Raw genomic sequence first — 23,217 nt, 5'->3', positions numbered from 1 at the left:
CTGTGGTGATTGAGCCGAAACCAGCTATCCAACACCCCCTGAGGGGGTCCCGGATTGTGAGAGGGCGCAGGCCAGGCCGAGGGACCCCACCGGTGCACGAATCCGTGCACCGGGCCTCTAGTATTTCATAACTTCATTAATATGAACTCTACAAAGCGAACCATTAGATATGGTGTTACACAGGGCCCCGCCCTTAAGTAATGTACAGTTTCATTAAGGTGGCAGATTTTTTCTGGGACTATTAACTCTAGAGTAAGGTAAGTGTGGATTGTGTAGCCCAGTGCTTGGTACATAGATATTCAGTAAATATTTTTGGATAAATGTAACACCTGAGAACTAAATGTAAGGAAGTGTTATGGGAGTTTACATTGAGAAAATTGCTGTTATTGGGAGGATTTACCAGGGAAGTTTTTATGGAAAAGTATGGATGCTCACATTCCTTGGATGCCTGGCATGTGCTGTGAAGTACTGAATTGCAGTCAGGCATTTCTAACCCTTAGGCAGAAACTGGGGCAGAGGACAGTGTGGATATTGCTAAAGTGAGTGCTTTAAAATTTCTTGTTATCTAATTGTTGATTCAGTTCAGTGATTCTCAAACTAATGAGTATACCAAACCCCTGGGGGCCTTGTTGACTCAGATTCTGACTGGAGGTCTGGGTTGGGCCTGATATTTACATGTTACAAGGTGTACCGGGTCAGGCCAGTGCTGCCGCCCTGGACCACACTCTGAGGAGGGGTGGAATAGACGCCTTAGAGTGACAGGGCTGTCACTGCAGGTGTTCAGGGGAGGCTGTGACCAGGCATCAGAAGTGCTTACATTTCTTCATGCCTTATTGTTTGACTTAAATTCTTTTCAGGAGAATTTAGTGCATTTAAAGAGCTTGTACAAGGTTTATGTCTACGTACAGACACAGCTGGACACTGAAATTGCTGATTAGTGACAGGCTTCTGTCAAGGGGAGAAAGCACAGACTTTAGTCATTCAGATGGATTCAAATGCCAACTCTACACTTAACAGCTGTATGCCCTTGTGCAAATTAGGGAACTTTTCTGAGCTTCCTTCTTATTTGTAAAATAGATGTAACCTGACCTTCAGTCTGTGAAAGTAAAATGGAAATAAATATGTAAAGTTTCTGATCAGGAGAAAAGTGCATCAGATATTAGTTATTAACTCCTGACTACGTTTTCCTGCTTGAGTAGGTCTAAGAAACCAGGAAACACTTATATTACTGAAGAGATCTTGCTTATCTGTGAAGCCACATTCTGAATTGTTGGCAACCTTGTGTGGAGAGTGTTTTTGATTTGAAAAACAATGTATTTTTGTCAGCTCTTGTGAGGGCAGAGGAGGCAGACTCTGAGGTACAGACCCTTCATGTGGAGCGTGTTGGGAGTCTGAGCATTTCATAGATTAGAGATGGTTGTAACAGACTGAACCCAGGCTTCAGCAATGGCAGCACCACTGATATGAATTGCAAGAGGAGTGGGTACCTGAGAGCAATTTGCAAATATCAGTGGTTCCCTATGTCCTACATACACATGGAGATAACCAGAACTCATATAGGGGTTAAGAAAGCTCCTTACAGGCCTTTGCAAATTCACATGCCAAGTCAGACCTCCTGACTTCCCCTAAGCTAGAGTTTGGGTCATACTGTAAGTCTGGTTGAGAGTGCTTCTTTCATTGCAGCATGTAACAGCTGGGAAATGTGATAGTGTTTTAAAGTTTGTTCACTTTGGATGTCAGGGAAATTTGAATTAAAAGATTTTTTCCCCCTTTTATTTACACTTTAGGACCTGTAGATGAGTACATGCTGCCATTTGAGGAGGAGATCGGCCAGCATCCATCTCTTGAAGACATGCAGGAAGTTGTTGTGCATAAAAAGAAGAGGCCCGTTTTAAGAGATTATTGGCAGAAGCATGCTGTAAGTTACGCAGTTAGCTTGTCACATGAAATCCCAATAAAATGCTTTGCAGAGGAATGATTTACACCTCTGCACATTTCTGGGATGATTTCTGGGAGGTGATCTTCATCAGAATACTGTGTTCTAGAAACAAGAAGATTGTGCACTCACAGGGGAGATGATGCAGTCCTAGGGCCTTGCGGGCTCTCATCCCTCTGTGGTCCTGTGCAGATGAGCATGTCTCCTGTTTGGAAAAGGAGCTCTTGGCTCTGAGCAAGACTGCGGGTGGTGGGGTAACCCTGCTGATCACCACCTTCCTATATGATGCCATTTAAAAAAGTGAAACACCCAGTTCTCTCCTTGGTTGCAAGATTTTAAAATTCATAAGGATGCTCTGAAACTAGAGACTAGGTGGGCACAGGATGGGACCGTATTGTCGTGGTTATTTTGGTCTAGATATAACCAGGATCATGGATAAAATCAAGTAGAGCATTCTCAGGAATAGCTTTCTAATTGCAAGATAGAAATGCTGATTGTTAATGTAGACCTCCTATAGCAGTGGTTCTCAACCTTTCTAATGCTGCGACCCTTTAATACTGTTCCTCATGTTGTGGTGACCCCCAGCCATAAAATTATTTTTGTTGCTATTTCGTAACTGTAATTTTGCTACTGTTATGAATCGTAATGTAAATATCTGTTTTCCGATGGTCTCAGGCTCTACAGCAGCGGTCCTCAACCTGCTAGCAGGGTCGCCTAAGACCATCAGGAAACACAGATATTTACATTATGATTCATTAACAGTAGAAAAATCACAGTTATGAAGTAGCAACGAAAATAATTTTATGGTTGAGGGTCACAACATGAACTGTATTAAAGGGTCGCGGTATTAGAAAGGTTGAGAACTACTGTCCTATAGCTTTGGTCTTGAATCCATTTCAAGGGTTAGCACTGAAATGACTCGGTTTATGAACAATGGATAGCAATTTTTGGAATTGAAAAAATCATCTACTCTGATAATCTCCAGTGCTAAAAAAAATTTTCTCTCAGTGCTTCTCTTATTCTTTTTTTAAAAATATATTTTTATTGATTTCAGAAAGGAAGGGAGGGAGATAGAAACATCAACAATGATGAGAGGGAATCATTGATTGGCTGCCTCCTGCACGACCCCCACTGGGAATCGAGCCAGCAACCCGGGCACATGCCCTTGACTGGAATCGAACCTGGGACCCTTTAGTGCGCAGGCCGATGCTCTATCCACCAAGCCAAGCCAGCCAGGGCTGCTTCTCTTATTCTTAACATTCCTGTATACATTAGATACTAAAAAATGAACACTGACAAATAAGAGCAAACTTGGTTAATCTTGACACTTTCTTTGATCCACAAAAATAGCAATTTGTTTATGGATGTTTTACTCTATTTCCCAATAGAAAACAAAAATTGCCATGGTGTTTGAATATGTTTTTCCTTTCTAGGGAATGGCAATGCTCTGTGAAACGATAGAAGAATGTTGGGATCATGATGCAGAAGCCAGGTTATCAGCTGGATGTGTAGGGGAAAGAATTACTCAGATGCAGAGACTAACAAATATCATTACCACAGAGGACATTGTAACAGTGGTCACAATGGTGACAAATGTTGACTTTCCTCCCAAAGAATCTAGTCTATGATGGTTGCACCATGTGTACACATTGAGAAACGGGACTGTGAACTGGAGCTGCTAAGCTAACGAAACTGCTTACAGTGTATTTTCTGTGTGAAATGAGCAGGAGGTCTCCTGGACAAGTCGAAAAGAAGACCCTCGTTTAAAACTGTGGCTCTGGGAGACTTACGACACTGCCTGTAGCAGAGACGTGAAAGGACGAGATGAAGAGAAACATTGCAAACTCTATAAACTTTTGAGAAAGTGTACATGAAGAATGTGGCCCTCTCCAAATCAAGGCTCTTTGGACCTGGCTAATCAAGTGTTTGAAACTGACTTCAGATTTCTAATGTCTGTCAGAAGACACTAATTCCTTAAATGAACTACTGCTATTTTTTTTTAAATCAGAAACTTTTCATTTCAGATTTTAAAAAGGGTAACTTGTTTTTATTGCATTTGCTGTTGTGTTTCTATAAATGACTATTGTAATGCCAATATGACACAGCTTGTGAATGTTTAGTGTGCTGCTGTTCTGTGTACATAAACAGTCATCAAAGTGGGGTACAGTAAAGAGGCTTCCAAGCATTACTTTAACCTCCCTCAACAAGGTATACCTCAGTTCCACGGTTGCTAAATTATATAATTGAAAACACTAACAAAATTTGCATAATAAATTGATCCATGTTTTGTAACAAGGTATTACAAATTCACTGTGTTATTTAAGAAAAAAAGGTAAGCTATGCTTAGTGCCAACAGTAAGTGGCCATTCATAAAGCAGTGTTTTAGCTTTTTTTGTGCTAGCTTGTAATTTAAGGAAAAAAGTGCTGTTCTTTGAAATGAAAAATGGTGGTATTCCCCCTTCTTCCCATGTTTTAAAGCTTCATCTTATATCCAGTTCCCAAAATATTGCATTTTTACCTAAGTATTTTTTTAGGTGTGCTGTGTTTGGGGAATATTTGAAAATTTAAAGCATGATTTAAAATTTTTTAAGTGAGCTGTGACACTGGATAGCTCTTCATTTTTATTCTTTTAAAATAGATTTTTTTTCCTATTTATATATGTAAAATTGTAGTGTATTTCTTTTCACCAAACAGTGTGTGGGACATTCTTTATCACTGTTTTAGGATCACCTCAGGAAGTGTCATTACCCAGAATTCCTCACTCTTTGCTTTGAGACTTGTAAGTTTATCACCATATTTCTGCTTGGTGCCATTTTGTCAGAGTAATATTTGATGTCTGTGATATGTAAAGAATTATCCTAGGATAGAGACTGTAAATTTTAAGCACAGATTTCAGATGTTACCGTTTTAAAACAAATCAGGGATAACAAGTTAAACCTATAACTTAAAATATGCAATGACATTTAGAGGTAACCAATATTGAAAATAGGTCACATATAGCCGAGACACTCTTGCAAATTGCTCTCACAACTGACTCTGATATTAATTTAAGATAGTTCATTCCTTATCCTTGATAAGAAAATGGAACTGATGGTAGGCGTCAAAGTGCTTTTCAAAACAGTATACCATTAGAATATCATTGGATTCTTTCTCAAATTATTCAGGCCACAGTAAAACATTCATTTCCTGAATTTCTAGATTACTGACCACCAGTATTATGTATGCTATATACTTTTTGTCAGGTCATTTTAAAATCCATACATTAACTTTATAAAATAATTTTTTACATGTCACTGTCAGGCGCTCACTGTGAATGTGTTATCTTTAAATGGCTCTTTAACCACACAGTACACTACATTTTACATAGAATATGCACTTAATCTCTGGGAATAATAAGTTATATTATTTAAAAATAATAAATAGGTCAACAAACTAAGCAGGGAGGGAAAAAAGAGTAATAGCATTGTTGCCTGTGTGCCGCACACCATCTAGAACATTCTCTCGGTCACATCATGTGCCCAAGTTGTCATGTCATTTTTAAGAATTCCCATTTCAATGTTGAGTTCACCTCTTTAGTTAAAAAAGTACTTTGCCTATCAATTTCTTGATATGGTTTTGCTTCCACTTTGAAACTAATCAAGAAAGGAAAATAATCAGAATGTTCACACATGAAAATTGTTAATCTCCTGAAGACTAATTTACATCTGTTCTAAACATTTAATCCTGATTTTAAAAGTTAAAAATCTAAAACAAGAGGAATATTATGAATATTTGTCTTATGTGGTTACTTAGGGATAAATTTTTTAAGACCAGTTATTCACAAGATAAATTTTTCTCTTGTAAGTTAGAAAATTTTTTTAGAAATCTGGGTATTGTACTTAACTAACCAATTTTAAAGCTTGTATCCTTTTGAGAACGTTATTATTAGAAAAACTTTTTATAAGCAGTTATGTAAGAATGTTCTGGTGACTACCTTGTCCTGATACCCATTCTTGTTTAGAACTTTCTTTTGCAGGGCATTTTCATATATGGTTTACAGTCGGGGCAGAGTGGGCAAGTCAACAAAATGTTTGAGCTGGTGATACTAAAAAAAGATCAAAGAATGAAAAAATGATGACTTTGTTTTGGGGTAAATGGACCCCAATACTTTTTTTCCTCATGTGTATGGTGCTCCTTATGATTCGTCTTGTATTTTGCCTTTCTGATACCCATCAGACTGCTGCTCTAACTCTTATACTCTTTACCTTGCCCAGATCTTCATCTAAAGAACGCTTTATGATCAACTGCCATAGGACTGATGATGGATTAATTGGTATTTGGCTTTATTCAAAGTCAATGCCCTGCACAGCTCTTGTATGTATTTTAGATGCTAGGAAGTTTTCAGCATGTGATGTGTGATTCTTGTTTGAGTGTTTATTACAGGTACCTTGTGAATTCTAGAACAGACTGTGCCTCACAATTGTTGGTCCCATGAACTATCTTTCATGGTGATGGTTTTGAAAATACAATCAGGAAACAACCCCAACTAACTTGGAATTTAAAATAGAATCATATATCATCAAATTAAAAAAAATCTCTTCTTCCCCCTTTCCTTACCCCTACATAACAACTGCATTTAAGTAAAATGCAGATGCTATGGGAAAAAACCCTGGCCAGATGATAGTTTGGTGGATAAACTGATTACTGTTTTAAAAAAACTGCTTCACCATAAATATTTTCCAGTTTCTCTTTTTTACCTTTCTAAAAAAAATTACTTTTTAGGAACATTTGGTATAATGTGCATAAAATTATTTACTGATTTATGGGCAAAATGATACAAGTAGCATTTTGATTGAACATCATTTACCTCAGATATTCAACCAGCAGTACATTTTTTATGCAGTCTAAACCCATATCCTATTTGTTACCTCTCAAAATATTGGAAAGCAATTATTTAGCTTTACTCTGTATTTCTTGTCAGTGTTTTGGGCACAGGTTGTTGTACTACTGTCAAACTGTACTTGCTGTTTTTTCTGCAAGTATTTAACAAAAAGCTAAAAAAAAGAAATAGCCCCATTAAACCCCACCTTGGATAAGTGATTGTTAAATATTGTACAAATAAAATGTATGCTATTCCCATTCCATCCCCAAGTTAAATAAAAAAAAAAGTGAATATAGTATGATTTGCATATGCAGTTTTTCTTTAGCTATGTATGTTCTTCTTAAAGAGGGGAATAGTAGCTTTGTAATTTATAGTGAGGTTTCCACCTTGAGATTTGCAAGAATGGGGATAATGGTGAGAGGGAGGCCTGTCAGTTACGGAATTTCCTTCCTTTGTTGTCTCAGCAGATTGTATTCCCACTAAAGTATTTATTTATGTTGGTCCTGACAGTTTTAGGAAGCCAGAGGCTAGTTGGCATTAGTTGTCTTCTTCATATGGAAATAAAAAAATGTGACTTAGGAAATAGCCCTCAAAGGTATATACTCCCAATTTGTAACCTGTTTACCAAGTGGATGGAAGAATTCTGGTATTTTCATATAATCAGTAATAGGAAGCCAGCTTTCATTTACATATTTAATGTTGCAAAAGTTTTGTTTATAATGTGGCTTTTGAAGAAAGGGGGAGTGGAAAAGCCCCACAATGCCACACGGAATGTCACAGTTCACACTGATTCTCAAGTTTTTAGGGTAAAGGCAAAGGAAGGGACAGCACTTAGGTTATGGTGGTTTGAAAGAACCTGCACTGTCTTCTAAACCACTTGAAAATGGAAACAATGGAGGAATCTACAGGAATATTGGAATTGTTTTCCACAATGTGTTCTGCAAAACACTGATTTATCTTTATTAGGAAGCTAATACAGTATATACTCAACATATATAGCATTATGACAGTAAGTTTGCAAAACAGGTTTTCATTCCTCAGAGCCATTCATGTGCATGTGTACATGAACTGGAAAGTTTGTCTCTTTAATTAAAACTAGAGGTCCGGTGCGTGAAATTTGTGTGTGTGGGGGGGAGGGGGAGTCCCTCAGCCGGGCCTGTACCCTCTCCCAGTCCGGTTTCAGGGGATGTCTGACTGCCCTTGCTCCTTACTGCCCGCCTGTTCACTGCTCCTTATTGCTCAGCTTGCTGCTCCTTAGCACTGCTGCGGAGGCAGGAGAGGCTCCCGCTACTGCCGCTGCGCTCGCCAGCCATGAACCCAGCTCCTGTGTTGAGTGTCTGCCCCCTGGTGGTCAGTGTGCGTCATAGCGACCGGTTCTGGTCCTTCCGCCATAACGGGTCGCTTAGGCTTTTATTATATAGAAGAAGATTTGTTTTATAAGAACCTGTTTTTGTTAGGACACCTGGGAGGCGGGGGAAGGTTGTGGGTAAAAACTGCACTGAATTCTTCCACACCTGTTTTTCAATCTGTTGACCTAAGGAGGGGATGGTTTGCTTTCTGTTTCACTGAGTATGAAAACCCACCTTGCTACTTAGTTTTTTAATCTATATACTTGCATGCTGGTTGATCTAATGCAGCTCATATGCACCAGGGAGGCAGAGGAGGGAGGGATCTCAGTCTTTTAGTGGTATTTAGCCTAATAAAAATTTATAAACCTCAAGTATTTTTACAGTCAGTGCCTTAAAATAGTTTAGAAAAATTTTTAAAGGGTCAATTTTAGCTCAAGTCTAAAATAAAATCTTTGCTTCTAGTAATAGTGATTCTATCATGTTGGCAAAACATCCCCTAAAAATCTGTAGAGTATTGCATAGAACTAGTATGTAAGCCTTAGATTTAGTGAGACTGCTGAAAAGCAAGTGGCAGTGATCTTAAGACTTGGTCATGGGCAGGGCATGACTGGTTAAGTGTGCAGAACAATAGGTTGTAACTATTGAAGAGCTACTTTTATTATGCACAGATATTTCTATTCTATGTCCAAGACTTCTTAAAAACCAGATAAATCATTTCCTGGAGCATTCTTTAAAAAAATACATGGGAAGAAACCTTTGCTGGACTGCAAGCCTTAATAGCAGGGACTGTGATGTCAATAAACCCGATTTGAACCGGGCTCTTGTCATCGTTCTCTGATTCTGGACACTGCCACCGCTATGCTAGATTTTCCATCTGCAGGTAACGGCATTGAAACATCCTATAGTCTTTGACAGTTACAAGTATTGCAAACTGTACAAGATTAGGGACAGTGCCTTTTGTAAACCTTCCATGAAAATAGGCAATCAAATAATCCTGAATAAATGAAGTCACTAACACTTAACGAATGCTTATTATATTCTACTTTAAATATATGGCTGTATTAGTTTATGGATTCCTGAATTTCTAAGGTGATCCTTCGACTGACAGTTCCACATTCCTCTTGCGATTTACTTTTAGATAGATTTAGTTAACACTGCCAAACGTTTCCCAGTTTTTGTGAAAGAGGTTTTTCAGGAATTTCATAAAGTACCTGTTTAAAAACAGATAAATTCTGATCATTTTGGACTAGAATAGGCCCAAGGGATCTGCATTTAAGAACACCCTTAACTCTTCAAGGGATTCTTCTGTAGATAGTATAAAGTACCACAGCTGGAAAAGTCTGGAGGAAAATGTCCAAACTTTTGGCCTTTTTCTTCCATGTGAAGCATCTTCTTTCTAGCCCAGTGGTCGGCAAACTCATTAGTCAACAGAGCCAAATATCAACAGTACAACGATTGAAATTTCTTTTGAGAGCCAAATTTTTTAAACTTAAACTTCTAACACCACTTCTTCAAAATAGACTCGCCCAGGCTGTGGTATTTTGTGGAAGAGCCACCCACACTCAAGGGTCCAAAGAGCCGCATTTGGCTCGCGAGCCGCAGTTTGCCGACCACGGTTCTAGCCAAACTGGCCAGGCTCCTGAACTAGACCTGGGTCTGGAATATAATCCAACATTTCCATGGTACAGAAAAAATTTTTTAAAAATTATTCATTACATCTCAATGCTTGCTGTTGTTTCTTTAATGCTTTCTTTAATGTTTATAAAAACATGGCTGCTAGACTGAAATGAACATTTCAAATGTAACACAAAAATACTTCATAACTGTTAATAAGTATATGGTTCAATACCTAAGAAATAGTCCCTTTTTTTTTTTTTTTTGAACTTCTAATTCAATGTAGTCTAAATTACTGGAATTATAAATCACGTAATTGCTCATGATTTAAAGTCATGACATAGCCAAGGATACTACCTGTGTTAACAGTTCCCCATGAATACAAAAATACATGTCTATAAATATAAAAAATGTATTAACACATCTTATTAAAGGACAATAGCTTTAGTTCTTTAGAAGTCTGCCAGAAACTACATTACTGAAGCCCTGGGTTATACTTATAACCAGCTTAGTGAGGATGTTGCCCACTGCCTAACATCTGTAGGACAGTTGGGATATTTCTGCAAAGCATTCATAATTTGAGTATTATCCAAAAGTAGTTTCATCAGCTGGTACTCTCTCTGTGCATTTACTGAAGTTCTTTCCACGGGCCTTATTAATTCTAATTGTTGTAAGTGTTCAAAGGCCTGAAAGATGAAAAAAATAGTTTAGGTTCATTAGAGGAACAATCCAGAGAACAGTTAAGGATTTTGATCAGTTGTGGAATAGAATGCCAGGAAACAAAACTTAATAGAAATCAATAAGGTTCAAAAACAACTCTCCATTAATTTCACAAAAACTTGTGTATCAGGTGAAGCAGTGTCAATATATAGTTATCTGTCACTACATTGTTGAACGTAAACAGGACACATTTTAATGCAGTCTGCACACCATGATTTTTCCTAATCTCATTTTTTGTTCCTGATCTTACTCTATATCATATTTCCTACTAGTGATGAAGTTAATGAAGGGTTTACAGCTCTCTATAAAAAAATCTAAGATCCACTAAGTCCAGTACTTTTTGACTTATTACTCAAATTTGCACTTATATTTTGTTTGAACCTTTGTAAAACTTTGCTGTGTAAGTTTAATACAGCTGAGAGGAAAGAGCCCTAAGAGCACAGCGAGTGTGTCAGCTGACCTTGTGACTCAGCAGAGTAGAACGGGAATGGAGGAGCCAGCTCCTGTTCCTTTAAGAGTCTGGTGGAGACTGCCACCACCTGTCAAGAGTTCCCTTCCATCTTCCCCACCTTATAGGGCTCTCTTCTGTCCGTTTCCTCTTACCTCACATATTATGTCTTTTTTAACCCTGATGATTGTTCTAGGTATTTTATTAGGTTATGAAAAACAACAAACCATTAAATCATGACATACTAAACGTAAATACTGACATTGCAATCGATTCCTGAGCTTTCTATTCCTACAGCTTTATTGTGAAAAATATAATTAGAACATATTCTCTATATATCATAAAAATTCTCCTGATGAAAGAGAAATAGCTCAGATGCCACTTCTGAAAATGAGAAAATAAAAAAGGCTGGGGCTGAATAAGGTTAAGGAGACTTAAAGTATTTATAGGCAGCAAAAATATTTGTTTTTTAAATGTAGAAACTCCTAAGAATGTAAATGCTCAGGTACCTTTTTCCACTCACACAACTCCCAAAAGCCATGACTATCAGACAGACATGGGTGTTAGGAAGGGGGAGAAAACCCACCTGCACTGTGCTAGATACGCTTCCTGTTGTGAAGAAATGGCAATGCCCCAACACTTTTTGGTTGCTACAAGAAATAAAATTCTGACTACATGGGTTTACAGGGGATGCTAAGGATTGTATAGGTCCATTGCTTTAAAACACAAAAGTTTTTTCTTATAAAGTCCTTTAGAGCTGTGCTGTCCAATACGGTAACCATTAGCCACATAGGGCTATTGAGCATTTGAAATGTGGGACTCGATTTTTAATTTTATTTAATTTTCATTAAGTTGAATTTAAAAACCGATGCTTGAGTCAATTAAAAAAAATAACTATGTTTAGAACAATTTCAGAATGTAAATATTTTTTTGTAAAATATATTTTTATTGATTTCAGAAAGAGAGAAATATTAATGATGAGAGAATCATTGATCGGTTGCCTCCTGCAGGCTTCCTACTGGGGATGGAGTCTGCAACCTGGGCACGTGCCCTGACAGGGAATCGAACTGTGACCTACTGGTTCATAGGTCGACGGTCAACCACTGAGCAACAGCGCCTGGGCTACATCTACTTCTTTAGCTAAAAATTTTATGGAATCTAAAGAGCAAGTATTTCAATGAATATTTAGGGACTACTTTGGTATATTAGGTTAAATAAAATTTATTATTAAAAAAAACTTCACCTTATTTTCTTTTTTGTTGCTACTAGAAAATTGATAATTACATTATGTGGCTCACATTATATTTTTAGTGGATAATACATATTACACAAGAATAAAGTTTCTCAAGTTTTGAAATCCTTTTGTCACCCAACCCCTAATAAAACCTTCTCTGTATGCTTTCATCAGCCAGTGAGATTTCGCCTATTGGTTTCTTAATGGCTCATGTAAGCATTTTTGTAGCATTTTACTGCTGAAGTTATAGAGCCAAACCTTGACTTATAAAGGGATAGGACTGTATCAATGTATTTCAGACTATAATTAAGTTTCTTTTCAGGATGTAAATGCTAGGAACAGACAGTAGAGGGCAATATACTCCCACAAACTAAAACACCTGGCTGCTAACTATGAGCAACTATGATATATAGTTAGGCCTTGAACAATGCTGGGGGTAAGGGTGCCAACAACCCTCCACACCCAGTCAAAAATCCCCAAAACTTCACTACTAGCCTACTGTGGACTGGAAGCCTTACCAATAACAAACAGTTGATTGACACATATTTTGTATGTCATATGGATTATATACTATATTCTTACAATAAAGGAAGCTAGAACAAAGAAAATTTTATTAAGAAAATCATAATAAAGAGAAAATACATTTACAATATTTACTGGGGAAAAAATCCATGTATAAGTGGACACTATTTAAACAACCCATATTGTTCAAGGGTCAACTAGATAATCAAACTGGATATAAAAATATACCAGCCTGCAGAAAAATAACAGTGAATCTTACCTTCATGACAACAGGTTTCTCAAAATTATAGACAGAATGGGCTTTCCTTTGAACAAACTTCTGAAACTCTGGACAGAAAGCAATGACAAAGTCAGTATCTTCAAATAAGCACTGGGGTAGAGTCAGAAAGAAACTATCCAAGTCTCATCTCACCATTATAGACCATTTGAAAATTAAAGGGCTCCTCTTCATAGATGTCATTTAAATGTTTCATTGCTATTATAAGACAGATTTCCAAGACTGAAAGACCTATAGTAAAAGGGAAACAAACTATGAGTTATAGTTTCTTACTGACACATAAGACTGAAATAACTGTCCCTCAAACAAAATGATAAAGTGAAAGGGTGGAGAGAGGTCAAAACCCCCCAGGTCCAAATGTGTTTCAGTTACTACCATCTTTATTATCTTAAGCAAGTTACGCAACTTCCTTGAGCTTAGTTTTCATATCAACAAAACAAGGATCTTTCTAACTTACAGAGATGTTAGAAGAATTAAGCACTTACCATATGGGCCACAGTAAACAAACTATGCAATCATATGTAACTTTAAGTCACATAGGGCTCTTGATTATTCAAAGAATCCTTAAATCCCTGGAAATTATATCTAAATTCTTTTTCCTAAAGACATGGCTCATTAGATTCTCAAAAGTGACAGTAAACCCCCAAAATGGCTAAAAGCTCCTGCTCTTCATTAGCACTTGCTGCAGTAAGAATACCTGCAATCCAGTCTTAGCTGGACCTCTGAGGTGGCAAGGGAGGCAGTGTCAGTTTTCTGGGACTTTACATGGGAGCGACAACACCTTCTAAAGGGCTGAGTTAAAGGCAGTGTGGATATAAAAGTAGTCTGAGTATAAAGCACTATACCCAAGGTTAATTATGAAAAGCACTCCATTATACAAACTTAAACCTATAAAAATTATTAATCAAGTAGGTTTCTCACCATGTACAATATTTGCTTTAGAGTCCATGCTACACAGCTGGTTTGCCTCCATCAAATCTGCTGCAGTGATAAATGGGTGTGATGTGGTTACACGACTTAAAGCAAGCATCTAGGAAAATGGGGATCAGAAAAACAATTACATCTTTGCTTGGGAAATGTGGCGGTATTACTGAACAACACTTTTTAATTTGGAGAGTCTACTCTTATGAGAGAGTAAATATTAATGCTTGGGAAAAGTATTCTCTCATATTTAGCTATACTAAAATTTAGTATTTAAATTCATATGCCATTTAACTATAAATGTAAAACATAAAAAAGTTTTGCTGCTCTTCTCTACTTCTTCCCACTTGCATATCTTATTTACAACTCCTCAAAGGAAGAACACTTAAAAAGGAGTAGGGCAAACAGAAAGACCAAAAATAAGTAAAATACTACTTAAGCCCCAGACCAAATCAAACTAAAAGGCAGATGTGTGACTTGTGCATAACTCTCTAACCACCAAATCTGCCAGTCCAGGTCAGGGTTAAGTAATAGACACAAGTTAGCTACCTTATGTTCAATTGCTCAAAAAGGAAAAAGATAAAAACCAAATTACACTCAGAAATAGCTCTCCTTGAAAGCAGAGGCCACTTTATTTGAACTTCATTCCCCTGCTTCATTCCCTTTCTCTTACCTGTCCTTTTACATTTTACAATTAAATATTTTTGACATACAAAAAGGCAAGAGAATAATATAGTGAATAACCACAACCACTTCCTCAGCTTATGAAATATGATCTTCTACAGTTGAAGCCCCTGTCTCTTTCCTTGGTTGGACTCTATTCTGCTTTGTATACAAAAACAAAAATGCACATCTTTTAAAAAATATATTATTTTTATTGATTTCAGAGAGGGCCAGACAGAGAATCATTGATTGGCTGCCTCCTGCACACTCCCACTGGGGATCAAGCCCACAACACCGGCATGTGCCTTGATCAGGAATTTAACCATGACCTCCCAGTTCATAGGTTGATGCTTAACCATTGAGTGACACTGGCCAGGCATAAAAAAAATGCACGTCTCCTACTACCTATGTACTTCTACTACCTATGCATGTTTTCCTAGACTATACAGAGTAATTTTCAAATTTTATATAAATATCACATTGCACTGTTGCAACTCTCTCTCCATTGAACATTTATCATGAGAATTTATCCAGATCAAGTTGTCAAGTCTAGTTTATTCATTTTTTCCTTGTTGTATTGTATTGCTCTGCAATTTAATTATTTTTCTCTTATTGATGAACATCTTTCATTTTTTTTGCAATTATGAGTAAGGCTGCAATAAACAACCGATCCACGCCTTCTTGTGCTTCTGAGTTACTCTAGATAGCTAATTCGCCAAATTGTTCTCCAAGTCCTTGTACATATTCACACCATCAGCAACAACACATTTCTACAGTCACAGACCCCACACCATCAGATATAAACTTTTGACACCTACCTGTTGGCAGGAAAAAAAGGTTTAACTCTAGTGTTTAATTATGTAAAGTTTAAATTGTACCGTTTCCCTGGATACTGGAGAGGTGACACATCTTTGTACATTATAGGGCATGTGGGATTCTACATTGCTAAATGGTTTGCTTGTATTCTTAGCTCATTCCTTTACTGATTATTGTAAAAGCTATTTATTATGGACTAGAGGCCTGGTGCACGAAATTCGTGCACAGGTGTGTGTGTCCCTCAGCCCAGCGTGTACCCTCTCCAATCTGGGATCCCTCTCACAATCCAGGACTGCTGGCTCCCAACTGCTCACCTGCCTGCCTGCCTGATTGCCCCTAACCGCTTCTGCCTGCCGGCCTGATCACCCCCTAACCACTCCACTGCCAACCTGGTCACCCCTAACTGCCTTCACCTGCCAGCCTGGTGGCCCCCAACTGCCCTCCCCTGCAGGCCTGATTGCCCACAACTGCCCTCCCCTGCTGGCCATCTTGTGGCAGCCATCTTGTGTCCACATGGGGGCAGCCATCTTGTGTGTTGGAGTGATGGTCAATTTGCATATTACTCTTTTATTAGATAGGATAGTATTGATGATTAGATGCGTTGCATACACCCTCTCCCAATCAGCATTTTAAAAAAAAAAAAAATTATTGATTTCAGAGAGAAAGGGAGGAGAGAGAGATAGAAACATCAATGATGAGAGAGAATCATTGATTGGCTGCCTCCTGCACGCCCCCCAGGCATGTGCGGGGATCAAGCCCGCAACCCAGGCATGTGCCCTTGGTCAGAATCGAACCTGGGACCCTTCAGACCACAGGCTGACGCTCTATCCACTGAGCCAAGCCGGCTAGGGCCCAATCAGCATTTTTTTTTTTTTTTAAATCTCCATCCTGGCCATTCAGTCTACATTTAAAAGTTAAATGTAGTTAAACTTTATCCATCTGTTCTTTTATGGCTTGGAATTTATGTATTTTATCTAAGAAGTCTTTCCCTACCTCAAGATTACAAATATATTCTCTAACATTTTTTATAAAATTTTTAAATTTTTTGTACAGACATTTAGGTTGATCAACCTGGAATTTACATTTGGATATGCAATGAAGGTGTTTCTTTTTTTATTTTTCTGTGTATAACTCCTGATTTTGTTGTGGTTGTTGTTGAAAAATTATCCAAACTAAATTAATCTCAGTCAAGTCATTTCCTCTTCTTTATAATTTCCACCAATTCCAAACTTTTCTTAAACATGAAAAGCCAAAACAAAAATCAAGCCATTACCCCGAATAAGAAGTGTAATAGAAAACTGAAAAAACATTTGTTCACGCTGACAATTTTAAGGCAGAGATATTTTATCTAATGAGAAATGTGTGTATGTGAATAGTTATGTTGCATGTATGGGTGGTGTGTGTATTCTCTATGTAAAATGAGTTAATAAAATCTAATTTTCGTATACAAATAATTAAAAGTACTACTCTAAAAATTCTTAATCCCAAAATTACTTTGTAAGAAAGACAGCTGTTAATGAAAATGGCAGGATGAGAGAGGGATTGCTAATGAGAAAGTACATACAAAAAAAAAAAAAAAAACCCTTATATTTCCTCACCAAAAACAGAAATGGGTAAGGAGAATCTGTAAATAAACACAGCAGAACCATAGAATAAAGCAGAATACAAGCTTGAAGCCCTTGGCTTTGAGTTGGGTTTGCCATCTACTACCTGTGTGACCTGGGGCAAGATATTTAACCATGCCCTGGCTGGTTTGACTCAGTGGATAGAGTGTTGGCCTGTGAACCGAAGGGTCCCGGGTTCGATTTCAGTCAAGGGCACATGCCTAGGTTGTAGGCTCCATCCCCAGTAGGGGGTGTGCAGGAGGCAGCAGATCAATGATTCTCTCATCATTGATGCTTCTATCTCTCTCTCTCCCTTCCTCTCTGAAATAAAAAACTTATTTTTTTAAAAAAGATATCTATACTAATAAGAGGGTAATATGCAAATTGGTCATAACGCCCTCACAGTAACAACTGAACAGCAGGCTGCGTGGGGCAACCAGGCCGGCAGGGGGATTAGCGAGGGACGACCAAAAGACTGACCAGCAGGCTGCATGGGGTGACCAGGCCGGCAGGGAGGTTAGTGAGGGGCGACCAGGTCGGCAGAGGGGGGGCAGTAAGGGGTGACCAGGATGGCAGAGGGGGGCAGTGAGGGGTGACCAGGCCAGCAGGGGGGGCAGTTGAGGGAGACCAGGCCAGCAGGGGGGGGCAGTTGGGGTAACCAGCCTGGCAGGGGGGCAATGAGGGCTGACCAGGCCGGCAGAGGGGGACAGTGAGGGGCAACCAGGCTGGCAGGGGGGGCAGTTGGGGGTGATCAGGCTGGCAGGCAGAGGTGGTTAGTGGTGATCAGGCTGGTGGGGGGGCAGTTAGGGGCGATCAGGCAGGCTGGCAGGTGAGCAGTTAGGAGCAGCGGTCCCGGATTGTGAGAGGGATGTCCGACCTGGTTTCGGCCCGAAACCGGCAGTCTGACATCTCCTGAGGGGTCCCGGATTGGAGAGGGTACTGGCTGGGCTGAGGGGACCCCTCCCATGCAAGAATTTCTTGCACCAGGCCTCTAGTTGAACCATAAGAAGCTCCAGTTTCTTAAAAAATAAAGGACACTCCTCCAGAGAAGCAAAAAGAGAAGAGAATTCAGAAAGTTGAAGATAGTGTAAGAAGCCTCTGGGACAACTTCAAGTGTACCAACATCAGAATTATGGGGGTACCAGAAGAAGAGATAGAGCAAGACACTGAAAACCTATTTGAAGAAATAATGACTGAAAACTTCCCCAACCTGGTGAAAGAAATAGACTTACAAGTCCAGGAAGCGCACAGAACCCCAAACAAAAGGAATCCAAAGAGGACCACACCAAGACACGTCATAATTAAAATGCCAAGAGCAAAAGACAAAGAGAGAATCTTACAAGCAGCAAGAGAAAAACAGTTAGTTACATACAAGGGAGCACCCATACGATTGTCAGCTGATTTCTAAACAGAAACTATGCAGGCCAGATGGGAGTGGCAAGAATTCAAAGTGATGAATAGCAAGAACCTACAACCAAGATTACTCTACCCAGCAAAGTTATCATTCAGAATTGAAGGTCAGATAAAAAGCTTCACAGATAAGAAAAAGCTAAAGGAGTTCATCACCACCAAACCAGTATTATATGAAATGCTGAAAGGTATTCTTTAAAAAGAGGAAAAAGAAGAAAAAGGTAAAATAAAAATTATGAACAACAAATACATATCTATCAACAAGTGAATCTGAAAGTCAAGTGAATTAAAAATCTGAGGAACAGAATAAACTGGTGAATATAATAGCATCAGGGGCATAGAATGGGAGTGGATTGATAATTCTCAGGGGGAAAGGGGTGTCTGTGTGGGGGGTATGGGAAGAGACTGGACAAAAATCATACACCTATGGATGAGGACAGCGGGAGGAAGATAAGGGCAGGGGGGTGGGAACCGGGTGGAGGGGAGATATGCGGGGGGGGGGGGGGGTAGGAGAAACAATTGTAATAATCTGAACAATAAAGATTTATTAAATTAAAAAATAAAAATAAAAAATAAAGACAAAAATACCCAAGGGTAAAATACAGACATAATGTGCCCTAGCTGGATAGAGCTTTGGCCTGTGGACTGAAGATCCCAGGTTTGATTCCAGTCAAGGGCACGAACCTCGATTACAGGTTCCTCCCTGGCCTGGGCCTTGGTCAGGGCGCGTGCAGGAGGCAATCAATCGATGTGTTTCTCTCACATTGATATTCCTCTCTGTCTTTCCCTCTCTCTTCCACTCTCTCTAAAAATCAATGGGAAAATATCCTCCGGTGAGGATTTAAAAAAAAAAAAATACACATAATGTTGGTAAAGTAACTATAGCTCCTGGTTCAAGTGCTACTTAATAAATGATACCTATTATTATATAAATGGAAGTGATCAAGAAGAAATTCATGAAACAAAATTAGTTTTTCCTTGAAAGATATTTGCCACAGATAATTTTCTAGAAACATTAGGCTAATGTCAAATACTCTTAATAAAGGAAGAACTTTCATTTTCACAATAAAGTACCTCTTTATTGATAATGTTTAAGCTTAAGATATTATTGATTTGTCTAAGACCATAACAAGATGGGATTTATTCCAGGTATGCAAAGCTAGTTCAACATTCAGAAGTCAAGCAGTGCAACCCAACATCCCACAGGCTAAAGAAGAAAAATCATAGATCATATTCATTGATAGAGTAAGCATTTGACAAATCCAGTATCCATTTATAATAAACTATCAACAAGTTAGGAATAGATGGGAATTACAAATATATAACAAATATATAAACAACCTACAGCTTCCTCATACTTAATGGTGAAAGGCTGAATGCTTCCCCCTAAGATATGAAACAAGGCAAGGATGTCCATCCTCACCACACTAACTTAGAGGTTCTAGACGTTGCAAGACAAGAAAAGGAAATAAAATATAACCAGATTGGTAAGGGGTAAAAAACCCACCTCTCTATTTGCAGATGACATGACTGTCTCAAGAAATCTAAAAAACTCCTAGAGTGAGTTCAGCAAGTTTGCAGAATGCATCAAAATACAAAAATCAATCACATTTCTATATACTAACAAGGAGCATGCTGAAACAAAAATTAAAAACAAAACATCATGTAGAACTGCTCTAAAAAGTTAAATACTTTAAACATGTACAAACAGGATAAAAAATTATAAGATAATGATGAAAGACAGCAAAGAACTCAATAAAAGGAGAAAATTACCACAGACAGAGACTGGAGGACTCCGTGTAGTAAACATGATAATTCTCCCAAAATTTATAGATTTAATGAATTCCCAACAGAATTATAATTGTCGGGTGAAATAAATAAACACACGATAAAAACAAAGCTAAAACTAACCAACAGCATATGTAAGGACCGCAGGCTTTTGCTGACATTGAAATGCTTCTGTAGGACTTCTTGCACACTTGTATCTTCTGAGAGACACTGGAGAGAAAAATCAAAGCAGAGTTAAGGAATCTTACAATTTAAAACAAATATAATCTTGTGCATCACTAGTTGGTGCACGTCATTAATTCTATTCATTAATAAATAGGTATTGGTCTGACTTAGAACACAAAAATCAAATTTCTAGTTTATTGATTTTCTTCTTATCCTTTTACATTATTTCAGTTGACACAAAGGTAAAACACAATCCTTGAATTTCTAGTCTGAAAAGGGAATCTACACAGTGATACTAGTGGCATGATCAAAATGCAGCAAAAACACACAACATAGAGTAAGAGTTACTACACTTACGCAAACAAAGTATGCAAAATGCTTATTGCATGAATCAATAGGTTAAAAAGAAAAAAGAACGGTCCAGTATATATAAGAAACAGCATGAGTAAAGCAGGAAGATCGCGGCATACTGACAGAAGATAAGCAGTCATGTAATCCTGAGTTTCAGTGACTGGCAAAATAATTTGTGTATGAAGACAGAGGCAGGAAAACCTAATTGGAAGTGACTGTAACTGTTCATACAATAGACCAAGAAGGTCTGTATTAACAAAGTGATGTGAAAACAAGAGAAAATTAAGACATTTATAAAAGACATGTCTGATGGAGAATCAACTGGTGAGAAGTACAGGAGAAAAGGGTTTGAGGGGGAAAGAAAAAATCAGAGATGATACCATGGCATACAGAATGTCCCACGAGGAGATGCGGTCAAGAAGTGAAACTTAGATTATCAATGTTTAAGAAGCAGAAGGAAAGAGAGAAGCAAAGTAGAAAATTGAGAAAGATACTTAAGACTGGAAGAGAATACAATCAAGAACAATGAAACCAAGGGAAGAAAACTTCAAGAAGCAAGTGGTGATCAGTGATGTAAAACACTTTTTTTTCTAATTAAGTTAAGACATATTCTGAGAGGAAGCTAATGGCTTTGGAAATTCGGAGGCCCTTTGAAAAAGCATTATCTAAAAGAGCCAACTGACTGCAGTAAATTAGGATTAATGAAAATAAGGTACACTTGGCATTGAAAAAGATTAAATGAAAGGAGAATAAATTCAAAATTGGCAGAGCCAAGAAAGGCTTGGAGAAGACTAACATTAATTTTTAATAATCTGCAAAGAATAAGGATTATTTCTCTTTAAAAAAGAAAGAAAACTAAGTACTAATTATTTCTGTATTTTCTAGAGCTAAAACTACATGTCTCTCTTTCTCCCACTGTAAGAAGGAACAAGTTCTAGTCTAATGAAATAAAGTTTTGTGTTCTCAGTAAAAATATTATCCTAGTTATAGTCCCCATTTCCTTACTATGTTTTAGTTCTTCTCTTTCTATTTGAAAGGGCTTATTGTCACTATAAATATCTTTTATCATAAACAGCATCAAATACCCTTTGGACATATATAAGATGAACTTAAAGCTGATGTATTACAATCAGAGCACTTAAGGGAATGAAAGTAAATCCTCTGGGACAAATATATTGATGGAAGAAATTTTTTTCAGCAAGAATTCCAGGTAGTTCAGTTGGTTGGAGCATCGTCCCACGCACCAAAAGGTTGTGGGTTTGATTCTGGGTCAGGGCATATACCTGGGCTGCAGGTTTGATCCCTAGTTAGGGCGTACAGGAGGCAACTGATAGATGTTTTTCTCTCTCTCTTACCCTTCCTCTCTCTCTCAAATCAATAAAAACGTAACAATGGGTGAGGATTAAAACATAAATAAGGAGAATAATGTGCCAAAGAGTTAGTCATCTATAGTCTGTATTCTGCCTTTCTGCTCATATCTTTGTTTTTAGAGGTCTGAATCCAATGCCCCTTCTTTCTGAAGGCTATCATCTTCCTGCTTCCATAATTAGTCTGCCTAAAAGAAGCTTATGAGATCTATATGTGAACCATTAAAAAATGAAACCTCATCATAGTTTTTTATTTCATTTCAATGCAAACATAAACTGCTTGAGGATAAGGTTATTATTATCAGTAACCACTTATTAGATGCTTATTACATTTAACTAATTATGATAATTATTGAAGATATTAGATCTCAGATTTTGAAACATGACTGAATTTCTTATGGTTGGGTCAGGAAATAATGTATAGGGAATAAGACAGAGACTGACTGACTGATATCACCACTCATAGGAATATGGGGGAGTTCCCAGAAATAAAGCAGACCCCTGTTGTTCAGGAAAGCTGATACCTTTCCTTTTCACTGATGAACACATGAACAGCTGCCACAGAAGCAGGTTCTCATGGTGCTGATTGCACTGTGTGGTAGGCCAGTGCCTTCCTCAGGTAAGATTCTAAGCAGAATGTTACAGAATTACACCTGCACCTTAGGACCCGTGCTGCTCCAGGGATAACTTAGAGGCAGCAGCATATGTACTAACCTCCTAGTCAGTTCCTGCTAAAACTTTTCACTGTTTGTTAACTGAACAGGAAAGGTTTAAGACAACAGGCACATCTTCCTTGAACTTAGCTATAGTACTTCGGGGAAATTTCCTTAGAGGAGAATTAGCTATGGTTCTTTTAAATGTGCATTTATAAAGGGATTTCTCTTACACTGCAATGCTGAGATAGTGTTTACTCTGCTTACTTGACACATTTGGGGTATAAATGATATTCAGAGGTCTAGATTCAACACTATCCTAAAGATAGTTCTTGGGTGAGATTCCATAGGTGACCTATACCATAGCTTTTGGTTTAACTTTGAAATTAGAAAAATTTCCTGGACAGTCAGCACTGAGAGAAAGGATAGCTCCCTTAATGCAGTCCCCACCCCACTCCCACTCACAGGACAGGGCCTCTGGCCATGGTCCTGATATATTTTCCACGTGAAGTTCATTT

The 23,217-nt window shown here is 38.1% G+C and overlaps 2 protein-coding genes across 4 annotated transcripts in view; one reads left to right on the top strand and one right to left on the bottom strand.

Moving 5' to 3' along the window:
- Positions 1 to 10,029, top strand: part of ACVR2A (activin A receptor type 2A) — a 98,532-nt gene extending 88,503 nt beyond the window's left edge. Inside the window, exons 10-11 of the mRNA XM_079783245.1 lie at positions 1,788 to 1,918; positions 3,370 to 10,029. Of these exons, the coding sequence (XP_079639371.1) occupies positions 1,788 to 1,918; positions 3,370 to 3,564 (326 nt within the window). The 3' untranslated portion in view covers positions 3,565 to 10,029. The remainder of the gene's footprint in view (positions 1 to 1,787; positions 1,919 to 3,369) is intronic.
- A 150-nt stretch (positions 10,030 to 10,179) lies between these two features.
- ORC4 (origin recognition complex subunit 4) overlaps positions 10,180 to 23,217 on the bottom strand; it is an 80,010-nt gene continuing 66,972 nt past the window's right edge. For all 3 annotated transcript variants that reach the window (XM_079783247.1, XM_079783246.1, XM_079783248.1), the window contains 5 exons: positions 20,287 to 20,373; positions 13,883 to 13,991; positions 13,097 to 13,192; positions 12,944 to 13,011; positions 10,180 to 10,446 (listed from right to left, as the gene is read on the bottom strand). In XM_079783247.1, coding sequence (XP_079639373.1) covers positions 10,258 to 10,446; positions 12,944 to 13,011; positions 13,097 to 13,192; positions 13,883 to 13,991; positions 20,287 to 20,373 — 549 coding nt within the window. In that variant the 3' untranslated portion in view covers positions 10,180 to 10,257. The remainder of the gene's footprint in view (positions 10,447 to 12,943; positions 13,012 to 13,096; positions 13,193 to 13,882; positions 13,992 to 20,286; positions 20,374 to 23,217) is intronic.

Source organism: Cnephaeus nilssonii, assembly GCF_951640355.1.
Source record: "Cnephaeus nilssonii genome assembly, chromosome: 10".
NCBI classification, from domain to species: domain Eukaryota; kingdom Metazoa; phylum Chordata; class Mammalia; order Chiroptera; family Vespertilionidae; genus Cnephaeus; species Cnephaeus nilssonii.
The sequence above is the reverse complement of the archived record's forward strand: the minus strand, read 5'-3'. Positions and strand labels throughout refer to the sequence as shown.